General features: G+C 47.3%; 1 protein-coding gene across 1 annotated transcript; it reads right to left on the bottom strand.

Annotated features, from left to right (window-relative positions):
* SCYL3 (SCY1 like pseudokinase 3) lies at positions 1-13,935 on the bottom strand. Its single transcript, XM_026853542.1, has 13 exons — positions 12,914-13,935; positions 12,204-12,389; positions 11,411-11,524; positions 10,618-10,674; positions 9,759-9,861; positions 9,076-9,187; positions 8,314-8,391; positions 6,554-6,693; positions 5,670-5,857; positions 4,983-5,154; positions 3,108-3,251; positions 1,777-2,513; positions 1-444 (listed from the first exon to the last, which is right to left on the bottom strand). The coding sequence occupies exons 1-13, from the start codon at positions 13,076-13,078 to the stop codon at positions 382-384; spliced, it is 2,259 nt and encodes a 752-aa protein (XP_026709343.1). The 5' UTR covers positions 13,079-13,935; the 3' UTR covers positions 1-381.
* Positions 13,936-16,607: the final 2,672 nt, after the last annotated feature.

Raw genomic sequence — 16,607 nt, 5'->3', positions numbered from 1 at the left:
GAGTGTGACTTTCATTTATTCTCATCATTTTTTTCAGAGCAGGGATGAATTCTGGAACAATAGCTTACACCAGGCTGGGCCTCCAGCAGCACGTCAGCACCCACACTGTGCTGTTCCTCTTTCTGGCAGCAGTGGCATGCACCACGGCTGGGCATATTGCTTGAGCGCAGGCCTCACCCCTGCAGTTTTTGGCACAGACTGGAAAGGAACATCCATTGCAAGAGATCAGGCCCCATGGGATCTTGCTGGCTGCTGCAGCAAGCACCTGCCTTCTGGCAAAAACAGTGCTGAGGTACTTATCCACTTTCCACTTATTGGGGAAGCAATGACTTCTCTTACAGAATCCAACACACCAAGTTGCCTTTGGCTCTTTCAGTCTCATTACCAGTTAGCATCGTCTTCCCAGTTCAACTCTCCTTCTTCACCCCAGCCTGCAGCTTCAGCCTAGAATCATGTAAAATTATCAGCATTAAGACACATGTACTATATTTCTATCCTTAGCACAGTCCCAGGAACCAGGCTTGAGCATCTCGTGATGACAGAGCAAGACATTCATCCAGAATGCTGAAAGCCCTTCATAAGACTAAAAATGAAGTGCCAGTATTTGCAGCTTTCTGACTTAATGAATTTTTAACTACTAAAAGGAAACATCTTGAAGAGCATCTTACTTTTTCCTAAAATTAAATGCTTGTTCCAAACAATTTTTCCATTAAGATCAGAATGCTATAAAGTAGATGATTTCTTTCCCTATAGGAAACAGCTGTTGTCCTGCTGTATCCTACCACTACACCTTTGATCTCAAATGTCCCCTGACCCAGCTCTTCGGCTGCTCTGCAGCACTGCAGAGTGACTCCCCCCTCAGCACAAGGTTGGTATCACAACAGTGTTTGTCACACAACAGTCTTTTTCAAATGTTGTAAACAACTTCAGTTTACAAGCTGAGGCTCCTGTGCTACCTGCTACCCCTGTGGTAGCTCTCTTGGGGCTCAGTTAGCAAAACAACTTGAAATCAACACTATTCCCTAATGGAGTTGCATGGGAGTGCTACCTCCCCTCCTAGGAAACAGAAGCTGCCTCCAGAGTCTCTGTGAGGGAGCTACAGGGATTTTCCTGCTTATTTACAAAGGCACTTTTATAACCCCCCTGGCTCTCTGAAATGGAGAAATGTCTCAGCTGTTTTCATGAAAACAAAGCACCCAAAAATCTTTAATCCAGAGGTTCTAGTTTCCTGGTCCTTTATTTACAACACTATTAGGTTTTCCTAGAAGAGCCAGGAGCAACACTGAGTCCTGAGTATCCTCTGTGCCCAAAAGCCTTGTTCTGTTTGTGTGTGGGGCCACACCTGCTCAGCAGCCAGGATCCAGCCTTGTTTTATCTGCCTGACAAACCATGACTCTCCCTAACATAGTGTAGGGTCTTTGCTTCCTGGATACAGCAGCACAAATTAAAAGCTGGAGTTAAAACTCCTCAGTCTCTTTAGTAGTGTACAAGTTAAGTCTATTCCCTCCCTGTTTCCTACTACAGTAGCAAGAGATGTGTGTTAAGGGCCTGCTGCATTACCTGCTGCCTGACAAGATGCATCACTCGGAGCTCAGCATTTTATGGCTGCAGTTAGCACACAACTGTACAGTTGAGTCTTTGTGATATCCCTCTCAGGTTATCCACCCCCTGATGAAGCATCTGGCTGCTGCTACAACCCTGTGTTGTGCTGTGTGCATGCCTTAGGATCCTCTCAAACATGCAGTCATTTAAACCTCACTGTCTATAGCCTCTTACCTCAACGACATCAGCTGCTGCAAATTTGGATGAAAACGGCACATTCTTGGAGGCACCTTCTCTGCTGGATGCAACACCAGAGTGACTGGGAACAACCACTTCTGTCCTTGCTTCAGGTAAAATCAAGATAGCTGAAGGAGGCTTAATGTCTGGGATCATGTCAGCAAACCAGTCCAGCTCAGGGTCTTGCACAGGTTTCCTCTTCACTTTGATTGTGAATTCTTCTCCTAGGCCAGACTCCGATGAAGACTTTGACCTCTCCTGAAAGGTCATTTTTGGCAGCACAGTTTCTCCCAGTTGTTCCTGGTGGTCCCACTTGTCATTGCTCCAGCTGTTGCCAGGGCAGGACTTTGTGGGGGGACTCGGTCTGAGGCTTCTGAATTCTTTGCTCAGTTGATGGGTACCTGGCAGAGACCTTAGCATTTCAACTGCATCAGCTTGTGTCACAGTGAGGCAGTTTCCTGAGGACAGTTCAGGACTAGGGCTGCTGGGCTCAACATCATCCCAAGGCTTCTCATCTACATCGTGTTCAGCAAAATACGGTTCCATGCTGCCCTGTGGCTCTTGGGGCTGAATTTGAATGTTCACAGTTTTCTCAGTGTCTGTCTCCTCTGGCTCACTCCAGTCTGGCCACTCCTCTGCTGCCTTTTCGGAGGTAGTCAAGGAGCTCCTGCTGCTCCCGAGCGTAGTTATGCTTCCTGGAATCCCATTCAGCGGGGACTGAGTGTCTTGCTCTCCTGTGGAAGACAAAGGTGGTGTTACAGCCTTATTTCAAGAGAGCAAGAGTAGAGCTGGAGTTATGCCTTTCAACTCTTCAGCAGCACAGGTACCACCTGGCATGGAAATAAGCTGTAACACTGGCTGCAAAGATGCTTAGCGCTAAGCTCCTCGCCTGTTAGAAAGCACATCTGCCCTCCTGCTTGCAAAGGAGGGGTGTTCATCTCGGAGCCCTGAGGCAATAAAAGCTGACTGTTGATGAGCAACAGGTGACTGAAAGAAGGCCACAGAAGTAAACTGAGTCAGATTCTGAGGCCAGAGAATCTAGAAGTCTAGTGTATCTGCCAAGCTGGGGGAGGGCTGAAAGAGTACAGCAGAGAACATGCTGTAAGGAAACAAATCCAAGGCTGGCCAGCAGTCTGTGCCTGTCAGATTCTCAAATAAATGTTTCCTAGGAAGTCAAGGGTCATGCTCTTGTTCATTCACTGTTATCTTCCTTGTTTGACCCAATCTCTTTCAGATCAGCACATGGGGAAAATTAACGTCTTTTCCAGCAACATTTCATTTGTAGGACACTTAATTTCTAGAAAGGAAGAGCCAGAGCAAAGTTTTACCTGTCTTTAAAGCCAGTGGATTGTCTTGTCGCACAGAAGTCTTCTTGACAGGCATGCTACCAGAGATGGGGAACAGACTAGAATTGTTCTTCAAGGGCCGAGAGGTTTGATTTCTCCGATTGCTTAAAACATGACTGGGGGACTCTGCAGGGACAAAAAAAAGGACAGAAAGTCCAGAAGGTGTGTTGTCAGTCTTAGTTGAAGCTACCCGCAGCATTGGAACGCTGTTATTTGCAACACTGGCGCAGCAATCCAACAGCTGCACGTCACACAGTACTCCTCTGTTCCTGCCAGCTGCAGCTCTTGCCAGGACAAAGTTTGGGCAACTGTAAATGGGCAGTTTCTGCTGATACATTCTTTCAGGAAGTACACAATGAACAAACTGATTGTGATCAGAACAGATGCTTAAAAACTGCTGTCAGCCCCCTGGCTGGATGCAAAACCCCAGCTCCTGTATCGCCTGGCATCACAGATCCCCCGTTACCTGCCTCGTACAAAAACACAGCACTGGTAGTCACAACGCTTCAAAGCATAAGCAAGCTCACACCACTACACAAACCATCTCTGATGCCTGGGCACAAGCAAAGCTGCTTCCAGGACCAGGAGTCTGGAGGCAGCCCCTTGTACCAACCTGAGGTGAGGTGGCAGGTGATCAATGCCATGCTTTGGCACTGCACAGGGCCTGTTGGGTCCCCTGGGACAGCCATGACAGCTTGGCAGGTGTTCCTGTTCATTTTGGGGAATTGAGGTGGTGATTCCCTGGCCTCAGCTGGGCAAGGCCCTGTTGCCACCACCCCAGGACAGCGTGGCTTGGGCCAGCGCTACCATGGCTTCCAGCAGTGCTGCCAGCCAGCCGGGCCCACCGAGGCTCAGTGTTACCAGTGCAGAGATGCACAGCCTGGGGCCCCAGAAAGGCCGGCAGTGAGCACACAGCACCCCAAAGGGCCCTCAAGAAAAGGTATGTCCTTTCAGGGGCTCATACAAACAGCTTATTAAGCCTCACATGTTCAACTTCTGGTACTGTTTTTTGCAGGTTGTCTGTCACAAGGACAAAGGTGGGGTTTTTTTTGTTTGTCAATAGTTAAATCAGGTGTAATTTAAAATATATCCTGAAAAACATCTGGTTTTAGCATGCAACCCAAAGGGGTTTATTTACTACGGTCTACTAAAATAATGTAGAGAAAAATAATGCAATGAGCCATCCACAGATTTTAATAAAGGGGGGTAGCTGTCAGTACACAGAGAATCATGCGTTTCTTTTAGTAGCTATATGTCTGAAGTAAAACAAATGCTGATTGTTCCTTCCAGTTATAAGCATGCTCAGTTTCAATATCCAGAAAAGCTTTCCCTTAGTACGCTTGTTGATTCCAAGTGATCTAGCACATGCAGGGACTACTGTCTTCGTTTGGATTAGCTGAAAAGCCTCCTGAGAGCTGAGAAAATAGGGAAGTTTGTATTCCTTTTCCAATCTATGAATAGAAATCAGGGAAAGAGGATGAGATTTACTATTTTTAAAAACATGAAGGACAGAGGGAATATTAAACAACTATCTGGATAAGTACATGCATCCTTTAGAAGGGCAGTATAGTTTTTGCACCAAACACACACACTTAATCTCCTTTACTTGTAGAGGTTCTTAAATGAAGATAAGATTTAAACTTTTTTTCATGTATTTCCTACATTTAAAATACTTCTGTATAATGCTTCTTCTGATATAATTTCTGTATCTGCAAACAGTACCTAATTTAATAGAAAAAAACTAAACTTCAATTCTGACATGTCAACAGCAACAGATTAATCATCCAAGAAATCCTGCCTATGCTGCTTGGACAGAATGGGTAAGAATCCTGAGCACACTCTGACTTTATCATTTACCTTCTGGGGAGAGATCAGCAGTTTTCATGAAACTTGGTGCAGAGCTTTTGAAAATCTTCGTTCGTTCTCCCCCTACAACTACTTCAGGTCCAAGGAGGGAGACGAGAACTGCTAAGCTGTGCAGTGTTATTGCAACGATAGAGTCGCTGGTATCTCGAAGGCCCAGCAATACCTACACCAAGAACATTGTAACATTACTAAGAACTGCTTTTTCACTTCTTCCCCCTTTAAATGTTATAGTTGCAGCACATTTCATTTCTATGATCTCCCACAGCTCTCAGTAGATACTGGACATTGTTCCATAGCATAAAGTCGGCCTTGCACTTTGTACCATAAGCTGAGGAGGGTGGCCAATCCCAGTGCCTGGTGAGCACCGGACCCCAAGGCCAAGGCACCCCAAGCTGGAACTGCTCACTCCTCCCCCTCAACAGCTGTGGTGTGAAACAGAAACAGCCTCTTGCTAGGAGGTCAAGGCCAACAGGTATTGGTGCAAGTGGTGCCTGTGACAGGGTTTAACAAAACCAGCACTCCAGATCAGGACAGGGTGTATTAGTGCTTGCATAGAAAGGAGGTTACAAACTGTCTGTGGCTAGCACTACGAGGCTCTAACTTTAAGCAAAGAACCAACCCAAGCAGCACAAATCCCAGATTCTAGGATATAGTGCGTATAGTTTCGCTGTCCTTAACCTGTGGCAAGATGATGTTTTTCAACTCTTCCCGAGAGAACAGTTCTGCGTAGGCATGAATGTGAGACAGCAGCACCATTCGAACATGCTCCTCATGAACCTCAAATAGCTTCAGCAGCACAGGAATGACATGTGTCTGGAACAAGGCCGGTGACAGGAGGCAGCTGGTCTGGCTTTCTCCAGTTTGCTCTAGGGAAGAGAGGTGAAGATGGGAAAAGGCTGCTTCAACAAGAGACAGCTCACCCAAAAGCCACACATGGAGAAACCATCCCAGCTGAGATCTACAGTGTCACCCCACCGCCAGGTCTGACTCCCTGTCAGCTGTCCCCACAGCTTGCTTGGGAGTCAGGGAGGCAGCAGTGTTGGTGTCCACTGTGCATGGGCAAGGGCTCTGAGCACTGAAGGTCAGTCACAAGGCAGCTGCTGCTTGGCTGAAACACCAGTGGCTATCTCAGAAACACTTCTAAAAGGGGAGACCAACAGCAGGGACAGAGAGCTGGGGATCCAGCAAGCCATGCTGAACACCTCCCAGAGGAGAGACTGAGTACCCTTACAGGAGAATGAGTGCAGTGGCAGAATAAAAAAAGGCTGGCAGGGTAGGGGCAAAGTGAAAAGAGGGGTAGGCAGTGAGCCACTCAAAAGCCTGGGCTGCAGGGTGGGGTGACATGTGAAGCCCAGGCAATTCCTAATTCTCCCAGCATCAGCAGAGCTGGGGAGAGTGCTGCAAACACGGAAGCACACCTAACTGTCCTTTCCAGTTCTGTATGCTACAGCATTTGTTCTGGTTAAAGACCACTATTCCCTTGATTCAGTGGAACAACTACTCTGAATTCATTCCAAACTTGTCAGTAATAATTGTGAAGAGAGAAAGTATTTAAAGGTCACCTTTCTTTGGACCCAGCAGATGAGGAAGAAAACTCTTGACAGCTACAGGTTCTGCAAACACGAGCTGATTGAGTAGAAGAGGCACCAGCCGTGACGCTATCAGCTCCTCTGACAAGCTGGCCACCCTGTCCAGCAGGAATCTGCGTTCAGGAGAGAGCAGTCAGCATCAAGGCAGCCTTCCATGCATTTATGACTGTTTCCCTTAGTATCACTGTCCCATCACATCCTCCCACTCGGCATCCTCCTAGGTTAGCATGCATGCCTGAAAGCCTCAGCTCCTGCCTGCAGCTTTCAAGCAAAGATAACACAGAACAGCCTCTCTGCCTGATAAAGGGGCAACACTGCTGTATCTTTAAGCAAAGTGTTCATTCCCTCCCTCAGTAAACACTGCTGTTACAGAGACAGGGGGAACCATTTGGAATGCTCCTGCTAAGATCCCCTTTCTCCTCCACTTAGTCTCAAACTAGTGAAATCAAATTAGTGTTACATGCTGGTGACCACAGAAGTATAAAACAGGCAGGACAATAGCTCTGTAAGAACACCCAAACTATTTTATATGGAGAAAAAAAAACAAACAAACAAACAAATTGGCTTCTCCCTATCCCAGGCCCAGATAATGCCATGACTACACAGAAGCTTCCCTTACAGAAAACATCTTTGGGGCCATGACAATAGGATTTTCTGCAGAGACAGTACTACTGCAGTCGAGACACCCTCTACAGACAGCAGCTTCACCCAGACAGGGCTGGCACCACAAGATTAATTCACCCAACACATGTCACTGAAAACTCACTAGCAGTTTACAAGATCTGCCTAAATGGAAAAAAATTTCAGCCTCAAGAGGTGCCTGGTGCTAGATTTCCCTTTCTGCAAAGTCACATCTAAAATAAACCTAAGAATGAAGAATGAGGCAAGGGAAAGATTCTTTCTAGCACATTAAAAGAAGCTCTCATATTTTAGAATATTTTGAAATGGGGCAAGCAGATAGCATGTGTGTGAAGCAAGAGGAGCCCAGGGCAGCTCCAGTGAGGAGCTGTTTGCCAGAGCTTGAGCAGACAAGCGGTTAGGCCATGCTACAGCACAGGAACGGGCTTTTCATGTGATTCCTGCTTAGCATGGTGCAGTGGGACAGTGCTGCTAAAGCAGGGTGAAGAAAACCTGAATAATTTAACTTCTGCTAATAACATCAGCATTATGCCCCACAAAGTGCATTAACTCCATTAGCACATGGACAATAGAAAAATCATTTCCTTTTCATATCCCCGTACTCCTGTTCTTGATGCCAAGCTTCTGTTCTTGGCTCTGCAGAGTTCAACCCAGCTGCTAGCAACCAGATGGGATTCAGAAAAGCATCCTGAAGTGACACATGGCACTACAGTCTGGTCCCTGACTGTTTCTCCAGTGACAGCAATTGGCCTGTAGCAGGTGAAAGCACTGCTGTCTGTACAGCTCTGCACGGCCTCACTCCGGAGGCTGGCAAGTATCAGAACGGTGCAGAGCCCAGCAGGCTCCTCCCCAACACCAACCCATTCACAAGAAACCAGGAGAGGAGGGAGTGAAGAGTTTCCTCTCTGATGTGACCATTACTTTGGCTGCAGTACCCAAAATAACACAGAGCAAACAACGTTCTGCCAAAGCAATCAAAATCTGCCACCTGAGGAGCCACCTCTCTGGCCACAAGCCTTCCCAGTTCCCCCCAAGTCCCATGTGGCATAAGTACTGCTGAAATTAAAAGCTTCCAGATTTTTTTTTCCACTTACTTGAAAAATTCAGTTTTTTCCTCCTCAGACTTAACTGTTAAGGTCTTCAGAAAATTCACAACTTCCAGAAAATCATTCCTAAGCACAAAAATGCAGGCTGTCAAGTGTGATCCTTATTGATGCTTAAACCACCCACAACTAAGAAACTGCAAATCCCTGTCCTTCACTTAGCAGGGAGAACCAGAGGGACACAAGTCAAATGCCGGTGGAACACAAACTCCAGCCCGGGGGGTGACCAGTTACCCAAAAGTTGTACACGCACAGTGCTGCACTGTAAAGTCAGGAAATCACAAGGAGACCTGGGCAGCGCTGCATCAGCCACCTCTGACAACCTTTGGTGAGATAAGAAGGACAAAGTGCCACCCTGCCCTAAAGCCACCACCCAGAGAGGCACCCAGGTGACAGTGGACACAACTCGGTGTGGATTATCTTGGAGCCTGCTTTGCTCCAGTGGCATTACTAATGATTTTCTTTTCTAGAGCATTTCCCACCACCTCCCATGAGCTTGGGGAGATCCAACTGACTGCGTGTGACTAAAGGACACACTTCTGTCACCACTGCCAGCTCAGTACCTCATCTGGAAAGCTGATAATGCTTTCTTAATTTAGGGAATCTCTTTGACAAAGATCTCTGTAAGGGGTAGGGATTAAGTCCACACTTCCACCTGGTAAGTAATACACCTTCACAAAATGAACATATTTGCAACACAGAAATAAGCAGTATCAAGACATACCAAGAGAGGCAGGATATTCTCTTCCTTACCTGAAGAACTCATGAGACAATAAGCTGGACAGTGGTGCACGACACTTTGGATCTGGATTCAGCAGGGTACAGTGCAAGGTTTGCTGAAAGCTGGAGAGAATATCTGCTGAAACTGAAATCCAGAGCACGTACAGTTACATTTCTCTCTCAAGACTGAATAAGCTACCTTCAGGAATCCTCCACTCTCCCCAAAACTTATTTTTAGCTCTAGTTGATAGCAAAATTGCTCACATCTGTCCCTAAAGGAAGGAAAAATAACATTTTCATTCTAAGTTGCTCGGCTATTGGGGCACCAGGGAGTGCTACTGTCCTCCCAAGACACCTCCTTCTCCCTCCCTTCGAGAAGGGGGCGGCCCCTGCTCAGCTGTGGCACAGCGCACCCACATCCATAACCCTCGATGAGACAGTTAGTGGGGCAGGACCAAGTGAGCCTCTAAGCACTGTGGAGCAGATCTGGGAGAGCTTGTAACCTCCATCCAGATCTGGACCACCTTCAAATGCAGAAAAAGGGGAATACCAGAAAAGCCAAAGTCTGCATTTTAGCTTAGCAAGCACAAGGAACAACAATGGCCACCGAACCTGTAGCACATCTGCCTGCTGCAACAAAAGGCAAACAGCTCGATGCACAAGGAATAAGCTACTGAGGCCTGTTGACAGCAAAATAAACACACGCCATTCCTCACCCTGATCGTTTAGGACTGGCAGGAGGTTTTCAACCATTGTTCCAAATGCGTAGGCATCCCTCGCATGCCCATAGCCGCTGGGCAGAATTTTGAAATCTGCAGACTGAAAATAAAATCAAAAAGATCAGCAAAGCAGGAGTTTATAAAATACTTGGTAGTTTCCATGAGTCTATTCCTGTCCCCACCATATACACTCTCCAATTCTTTTTATAGCAGCAAAGCTCCATTAAGTACTCTACAAGTAGAATAAAATGCTAAAAAACCTCCACTGGGGAAGTTATAACCCAAAGGAGCAGCTACATCATGACAAAACAATTCCCCGATGAATGCACACAGCAACTGCAGGTCAACAGCTTTCAGCCTTTCTATGGAAACAGGTGATAATTAAGAGAGAGGAAGAACGTTCCTTTAGCATAAGTAATTCATAGGATGCTTAATGGATGGGAGTGACTAACAAGGGAAACAAAGGCTGTTACAAGAGCTACAAGACCATGTAACCACAGTGATCTGGGCAGCCTCAGCAACTAAGTAATTCTTGCAAAGCTTTGGTGATTTAGAAGCATTAAAGCGGCAACACCAAGTGTTTGAAAAATATTATGAGAACCTGCTGTCCTGTCACTCCTCATTCAGAATTTCATTTCCCTGTGCCCCCCACACCATTCCCAAACCACGGATGGGACGGAACGGGGCGGGGGGAAGGGGAGGGAAAGGAAGAATGTAAACCTCAGGTATTTTCCAATAGCCACTTCCTCCCATTCAGGCATAAGGAAATAAAACATGGGAATGAAAACTAGTCCCCGAATATCACACTTTTATTTGCTGCCAGCAATAAGCACCTCCAGCAAGCGATGTCACTCACCATCTCCTCGCAAGGGACGCACGACTGGTCTCGTACCGACCTGACATGACAGAGGAACTGGAAGGAGAAGAGGGGACACATGAGCTGCCTCGAGCTTTAGCAGTCAGTTTGACTGCCATGCTCTTTGCATTGTTGTGCACCACCACGCACACCAGTTGCACATCCACCTGATCCCTTCTGAATGGTGATACACGCCAGGGATGCTCAGTATAGTTTGTGAAGGATTTGCGGATCCTCTGGGAGAAAAGGCGATAGACATTTACAACATGGTGCCAGGCTGCAGCAATGACTGCACAGCACGCAGCAGAAATCAAACCACCAATTTTTCTGCTAAAACCAGTAACAAGCAATGATGATGCCAGCAGCAAAAGCTAAGGAGTCAAATTATTTTCCTTGTTGATTCATTTCAGCCCAGATCTTTCTGCTTCACATGGAAGGCTTTTTTTTTTTTTTTTTTTTTTTTTTTTTTTTTTTAGTTTGTTTTTAAATCAGTCCAGAGGAGCAAAGTTTTTTCACTCTCACCAGTCTTAACCTACCCTCCAACTCACAGACTCCCTTAGAAAAGTAGCTGCTTTTTGGCTAATGGGTAATTTCTGTTTGTGTAGACATCGTAGTTTATAGTTACAGTCCTTGGAGCAAAGATTCAGGTCAGAGCTGGAAGTGAGCCAACACACTTAACAGTAAATTCAGATAACTGGAAGGACTTGGGCCTTCACATCCATAGGTGGCCAGCTTCCATAGGCAGCCAGGAGCCCTCTCCTGGGCATCAGAGTGCACTTTGTTTGGCTCTTACCTCCGGGGTGGCTTCTTCAAAGTTACACACTGTTTCCATTCCTCCCAGCTTCCAGTGCCCATCCTCACTTACAAACACGGATGATAAACAGACATTGTTATGTGTTAGGTTTCCCTAAAACATACCAAAAAAAAAAAAAAAAAAAAAAAAAAGGATAACAGACTCAGGGATAGATGAAGATTTAAAATTGTCATCAGCACTGAGTGCTGAGGAAAAGCTGCCAAAAAGCACACAATTCCAAAGGTCCTTCGGGATTTTGTAGGCGACTAGCAGGTGTCAGGCAGAAGGGCTAGGGCTTTAGAGCAGACAAAGCTGTAACTGTCACAGCCCTTGCAATATGACTTAAATCCAGAGAAGACCTCCAACTATGAACACAAAGCCCAAAAGCTACAGTCTAAGCTGGGATTTAACTGCAGTCCTGGACAACCACGCAGTGCCAAAACAGGGGAGAGGTGACACCGATCTGCGACATGTGGCAACAGCTGTAAATAATAAATGCCAAGGCCTAGCAATCCCATTTCCCTAACATGAGCAGCACTGCAAGCAGATGTCAATTCATGAATTGAGAACTGCTCCCTAACTTCCAAAACCCACAGCATTTTCAATTACCCTTCCTCCTGCAATGCAGCCAATTATTTTAGCAGTTTCAGCCTAGAAGAATTGTGGGTTATATGTCTGTCTGCAAGGAATTAGGAATGAGACAGTCACCCAGGCAAGCCCAGGTACGACACTCCCCTGTCACATTTGGTCTGGCTCCCACCAAAGCCTGATGAATGCTGCCAGTGGTACCTACCCTGTCGTGGAGGAAGATGAGTGCCAGCAACACGTCGTAGATCCCTGCACAGATTTCTGCAGAAGAGAGCGTCTCCAGGACCACCTCCAAAGGCTTCACACGTTCTGTAACCAGGTGGATTCCATTTGCTTCCACAGTACAAGAGAGGAAGCGCAGAAGGCAAGGGTGGCGCAAGGTTTTCAGGTGCTTCCAGGAACAAAGACATCTGTTAAATCTCATCCAAAGGCATCTCTTTTGGCTGCAGAGCTTAGCCTTGTACTTTTAGCCATGTTTTCTACTTGAATTTAGACAGCCCATCCCTGCTCCTCACCAAGCACTAGGCACACTCACTCACTCACTGCAGAACTTTTTATAACATGTCTAGATACAAAGTCTTACACAGAATAAACATGGTATTTTGGGTAGGATCCACCCAAGGAAGACTCTCTGACTTGTATCTGCAGGAAGAGACCAAGGCTCTGCAAAGGAATGCAGGTATTGCTATCTGAACATTGCTTCCCACCACTGCTCACACCGTGCAGTGCCTGATGAGCTTCGCAGCTGCCCCTTTCTCCCCCTGCATGGAGGGTGTTGGCAGCCGGGGTCAACTTCGACCTTTTCTCCCGCCCTTACTCCCCAAGGGTTTGGCCCTCATTAACTGATTCCCACCCCTCCAAGACAAAGGAGGGACAGCTCTGACAGGTCTGTCCCAAGCACATTCTCTACAGTACCTTGGCAGCTTTATTAACCTTATCTTCGTTCTCTCGCTTGTACACAAAGACTGAAGCAAGTTTGCCATCTTGTAGCACGGCTGGATAAATTGTGTGTCCAGTTGGCAGCGTGAACGGTGGCTCTTCTAGCGCATAGCTCTTTAAAGCGCTGTTCTCCGAGCCCATCACTTGCAGAGTTGGGCCGTTGCAGAGGTTCCCCCTTGACAACAAACAGGCCTTTGGGTGAAGGAATATTTTTTCGGACAAATATAGTTCCCACAGGCACAGTCCAGTTTGCCTTCAGAGCATTTTCTGCAAAGCATGAAACAGCCATGAAGAGCCCCCTCCTGCCAGTATCCTCTCCTTCAGTTTAAGGGCAAGAATAAAATCCCCATCATTTATTTTGCCAAGGGAATCAAATGCCCACAAATGGGTTCAGATCAACAGGCGAGCAGCTCTCTAGCTGTGGAGCTAGGACTGTGCTGGTGTCTGTGTCAGCATCACCACCAGACATTACCAGCTCTGACACAGTATAGCGTCCACAACTAGTCCTGGACCTGGCTACCAAGCCGAGAATCTGCCAAACCCAGGGCCCACCAATACCCCTAGTCATGCAGACACCTACTCCAGAGGTTTAATTCAGCTTAAGCGCAGTCAGCAGTTCAGTAGTGTGAGTGCCACTGCCATAGGGCACAAGGAGCCCCTGGCCTGCTTAAAAGCAGAGGTTCCCCAATTCTCCAAGCCACAGAGGATTTCAGTTAAACTACAGTCAGGTAACTCCCCCCCAGCAACACTATTTCCCCCCACCCCAATTATCTTCTCTCCATCTGATAAATACTCATCAGCCTGCCAACCCTTGCTTCCTCCCATAGCCTCTGTCAAGAAGAGGCTGACACAGATTTCTGTGCTGCTTCCTCACATACAAAACTGGTAAAACAAACATGCTGATTGCAGAAGCTCTTTTAGAAAACACTGACCGAGCATATGCTCTGTAATCAGGCTTGTGATCGCAGGCTACAGGCAAGACCCTGAATACCAGTCTGTGTGCAGAAGTTAGCAAACAGTCTTTAGTGATGAGAGGCAAGCACAAAACCTGTTTTCAGGAAAAGTGGGGGAAAAAACTGCCCACTCCCAAGCATTTTTTTTCCAACTGTTTTACTGTGGCTGTTTCAAGCCATGACCTGAGGCTTCAGGAGGGCAACAACATGGGACCCTCTCAGCTCCTTAGCAGAGCTGTTAGAGCAAAGCTGCTGCTGCTCTAGCCCCTCTCCCACACCTCTAGCTCAAGCTGCCCCAGGAGCTCTGAGGGCAGCAGCACTGGGGGCTTCTAGAGAGAGAGCTTGTCCGTTACCATCACCTGGCTTCTCTGCACTGTTTCAGTTAAGAATTAGTTATTTAAATGGTTGCACCCTTTCCTCAAAGTGTCCTATATTTAAACATGTTATGATCTGACGCTTTTATTAAACAAATATGCCAGCTGCACAACCCCCTAGTCAACAAGAGCACTGGGAAGGAGCAGAACACTGCCTTTTAATAGATTTCATACAAATCCTTGCTCACATGATTTAATTGCCCTTGCTAATTGTTCTGTAACAAACAGCTACAGATGCACTTCTTGCTGGGAGGAACGAACCCTAGGAACCCATCAGATATGGGACCCAGAACACACGTCAGCTCTGAACTGTTTGATGTGAACAGACCTTAACCCTCCAGAGCATACAACCACTGCTACAGTCTGAAATTGTTTTTTTAAATTGAGCTTGTGTGTCCTGATCCACTTAAAATCTAACACTGAATTAACTACAGAACATGGAACTTGCTACATTTCCTTCCCCTCTAGTGTCATGAATGGATCTGTGCCTTTTCAGTGCTGATTTCTTTAATATGACCTTTAACAAATAAAGGAAAAGCTATAGAAGTCTAAACTGCAGCTTCCCAAGACCACACAGAGGGCCAACAGGTGAAAAGGAAATACAATGCAGTAGTCACACACATTTCCAAAAAGGACTTTCTTGCAAACTCCTTGGCACAAGAGGATTCACACTGCCCTGAAAGGGCTCCTCTGCAGGCGGTGCCTGGAGCTCTCTCCAGCTCACACTGGGTTAACCTTCCGCACCTGTGTGTGATGGCATCAGCTGCTCCTCCTGGGCACAGCCCAGCGCATTTACCTGCCTTCTCTGCTATTTTCCCCTTTGTTCTGTTTGCTAGCTCTACCATAATTATTTTTCAGTCAGATTTTGCATAGGACAGCTGAAGGTATCTGAACTGACCTAGTGCCACGTATTCCTCCACATATAAGCATACTCACCGGTTACAAATTTGGCTTCAGAGATGCCCCATAGTTCACAAATATTGTAACATCAGAGTAACTCAGATAACTGCAATTGACTCGAGTGCCACTGTACAACAGCTCCAGACAGGCACACCCTGCTCCAGGTAACCACCTCCCAGGAGGAGCCCAGCAACTCTTGGTTTCAAATGCTGAGCACCTCCAAGAGAGCAGCTTCCAACAACCAAGCAGCAACAGCAGCACGTGGAACCACGAGCCACACTCTTCAGGAACACGTCAGCTTCACAAAACTATTGCTTGGTTTCTTTTCTTTTTCACAGCACTCCAAAACATGTTAGCTATTGAAACTGCAGCAGGCAAAAGCACTGAAAAGGTGTACACCTAGATGTGGCCAAAACCCACAGAATTCTTCTTCTGATGCTACAGATAAACTGTCAGTCACACAAGTACACTGTGCAACGGCCACATTAAGCTTTGTGGGTTGAGAGCGCTACCCACATTATCAACCCTTAATATTTTCAATAAAAATGAAAAAAATGTAAAAGTAAACACAAACATTAGATGTAACACACAGTACACCCTGAGATGGAGAAGCCTGGGAGGGAAAGCCAGAAGGACTGGTAATTAAGAACAATTTGGGTTTCCTGCTATGAAGAGTGTTAAGAGTTGGAATTTCAGTTGAGCTTCTCTGCCGAGTGAGAGCACCCTGCACACAAGGTGTCCACCTGAAGCACATACACTAAGCTCTGTCCCTTCACTGCCAAGAGAGAGGCACTTCCCGGCTTTCCACTCGCCCTGTCCACCACCTCCCACGCCAGCAGAGCCTCTTGGAAGCTGCTGTCTGAGGTGACAGGAGCTTCATTCCCAAAGACAGAGGCTTCCCGACACGGCAACAGCAAAGCTCCGGCGGCACCTTGCGCAAGCAGCGCCGCGAAGGCCGGCGGGTGGGCGAGCAATAGGCGACGGCCTCTGGGAAAGGAAGTGTGATTGTATCACACCTCCGAAAGGACAGTTCAACCCCGGACACCCGGCATGGGGACAGAGCACGCGTGGTAACACGGGAGACTCCCTGAGAAATAACACCGGCTGCTGGGGCTCAACGTCGCTGCTTACAGCGCGCTCAACACAACTACAGTCACCAATGCCGTATTTGCTTTTTTTCCCCGATAAAGAGATATTTTGTCCCCACCGCATACACTGCCTAAGAGTTCCAGGCCCCCGCGCGGAGGGAGGGCAGTGTCCCAACCTCCTCCGCCGGGCTGGCAGGACCTGTCCTGAGGCACCTCGCCAGCAGGACAAGGTGTCACCGGCTGCAGCCCAAGCGGCCGGCCCGGCCCCGGCCCACGGGCAGCGCCAGGCCGGGCACCACCGGGGACCAGCGGGAGGCTGCCCGGGCGCCAGCGAAGCTGGGTTCACCGCCGCCCC

The sequence above is a fragment of the Athene cunicularia genome (genome assembly GCF_003259725.1).
Source record: "Athene cunicularia isolate RWA chromosome 8 unlocalized genomic scaffold, athCun1 chr8_part1, whole genome shotgun sequence".
In the NCBI taxonomy this organism is placed as follows: Eukaryota; Metazoa; Chordata; class Aves; order Strigiformes; family Strigidae; genus Athene; species Athene cunicularia.
Note: the sequence above shows the minus strand (reverse complement) of the source record. Positions and strands in the feature narration are given on the sequence as shown.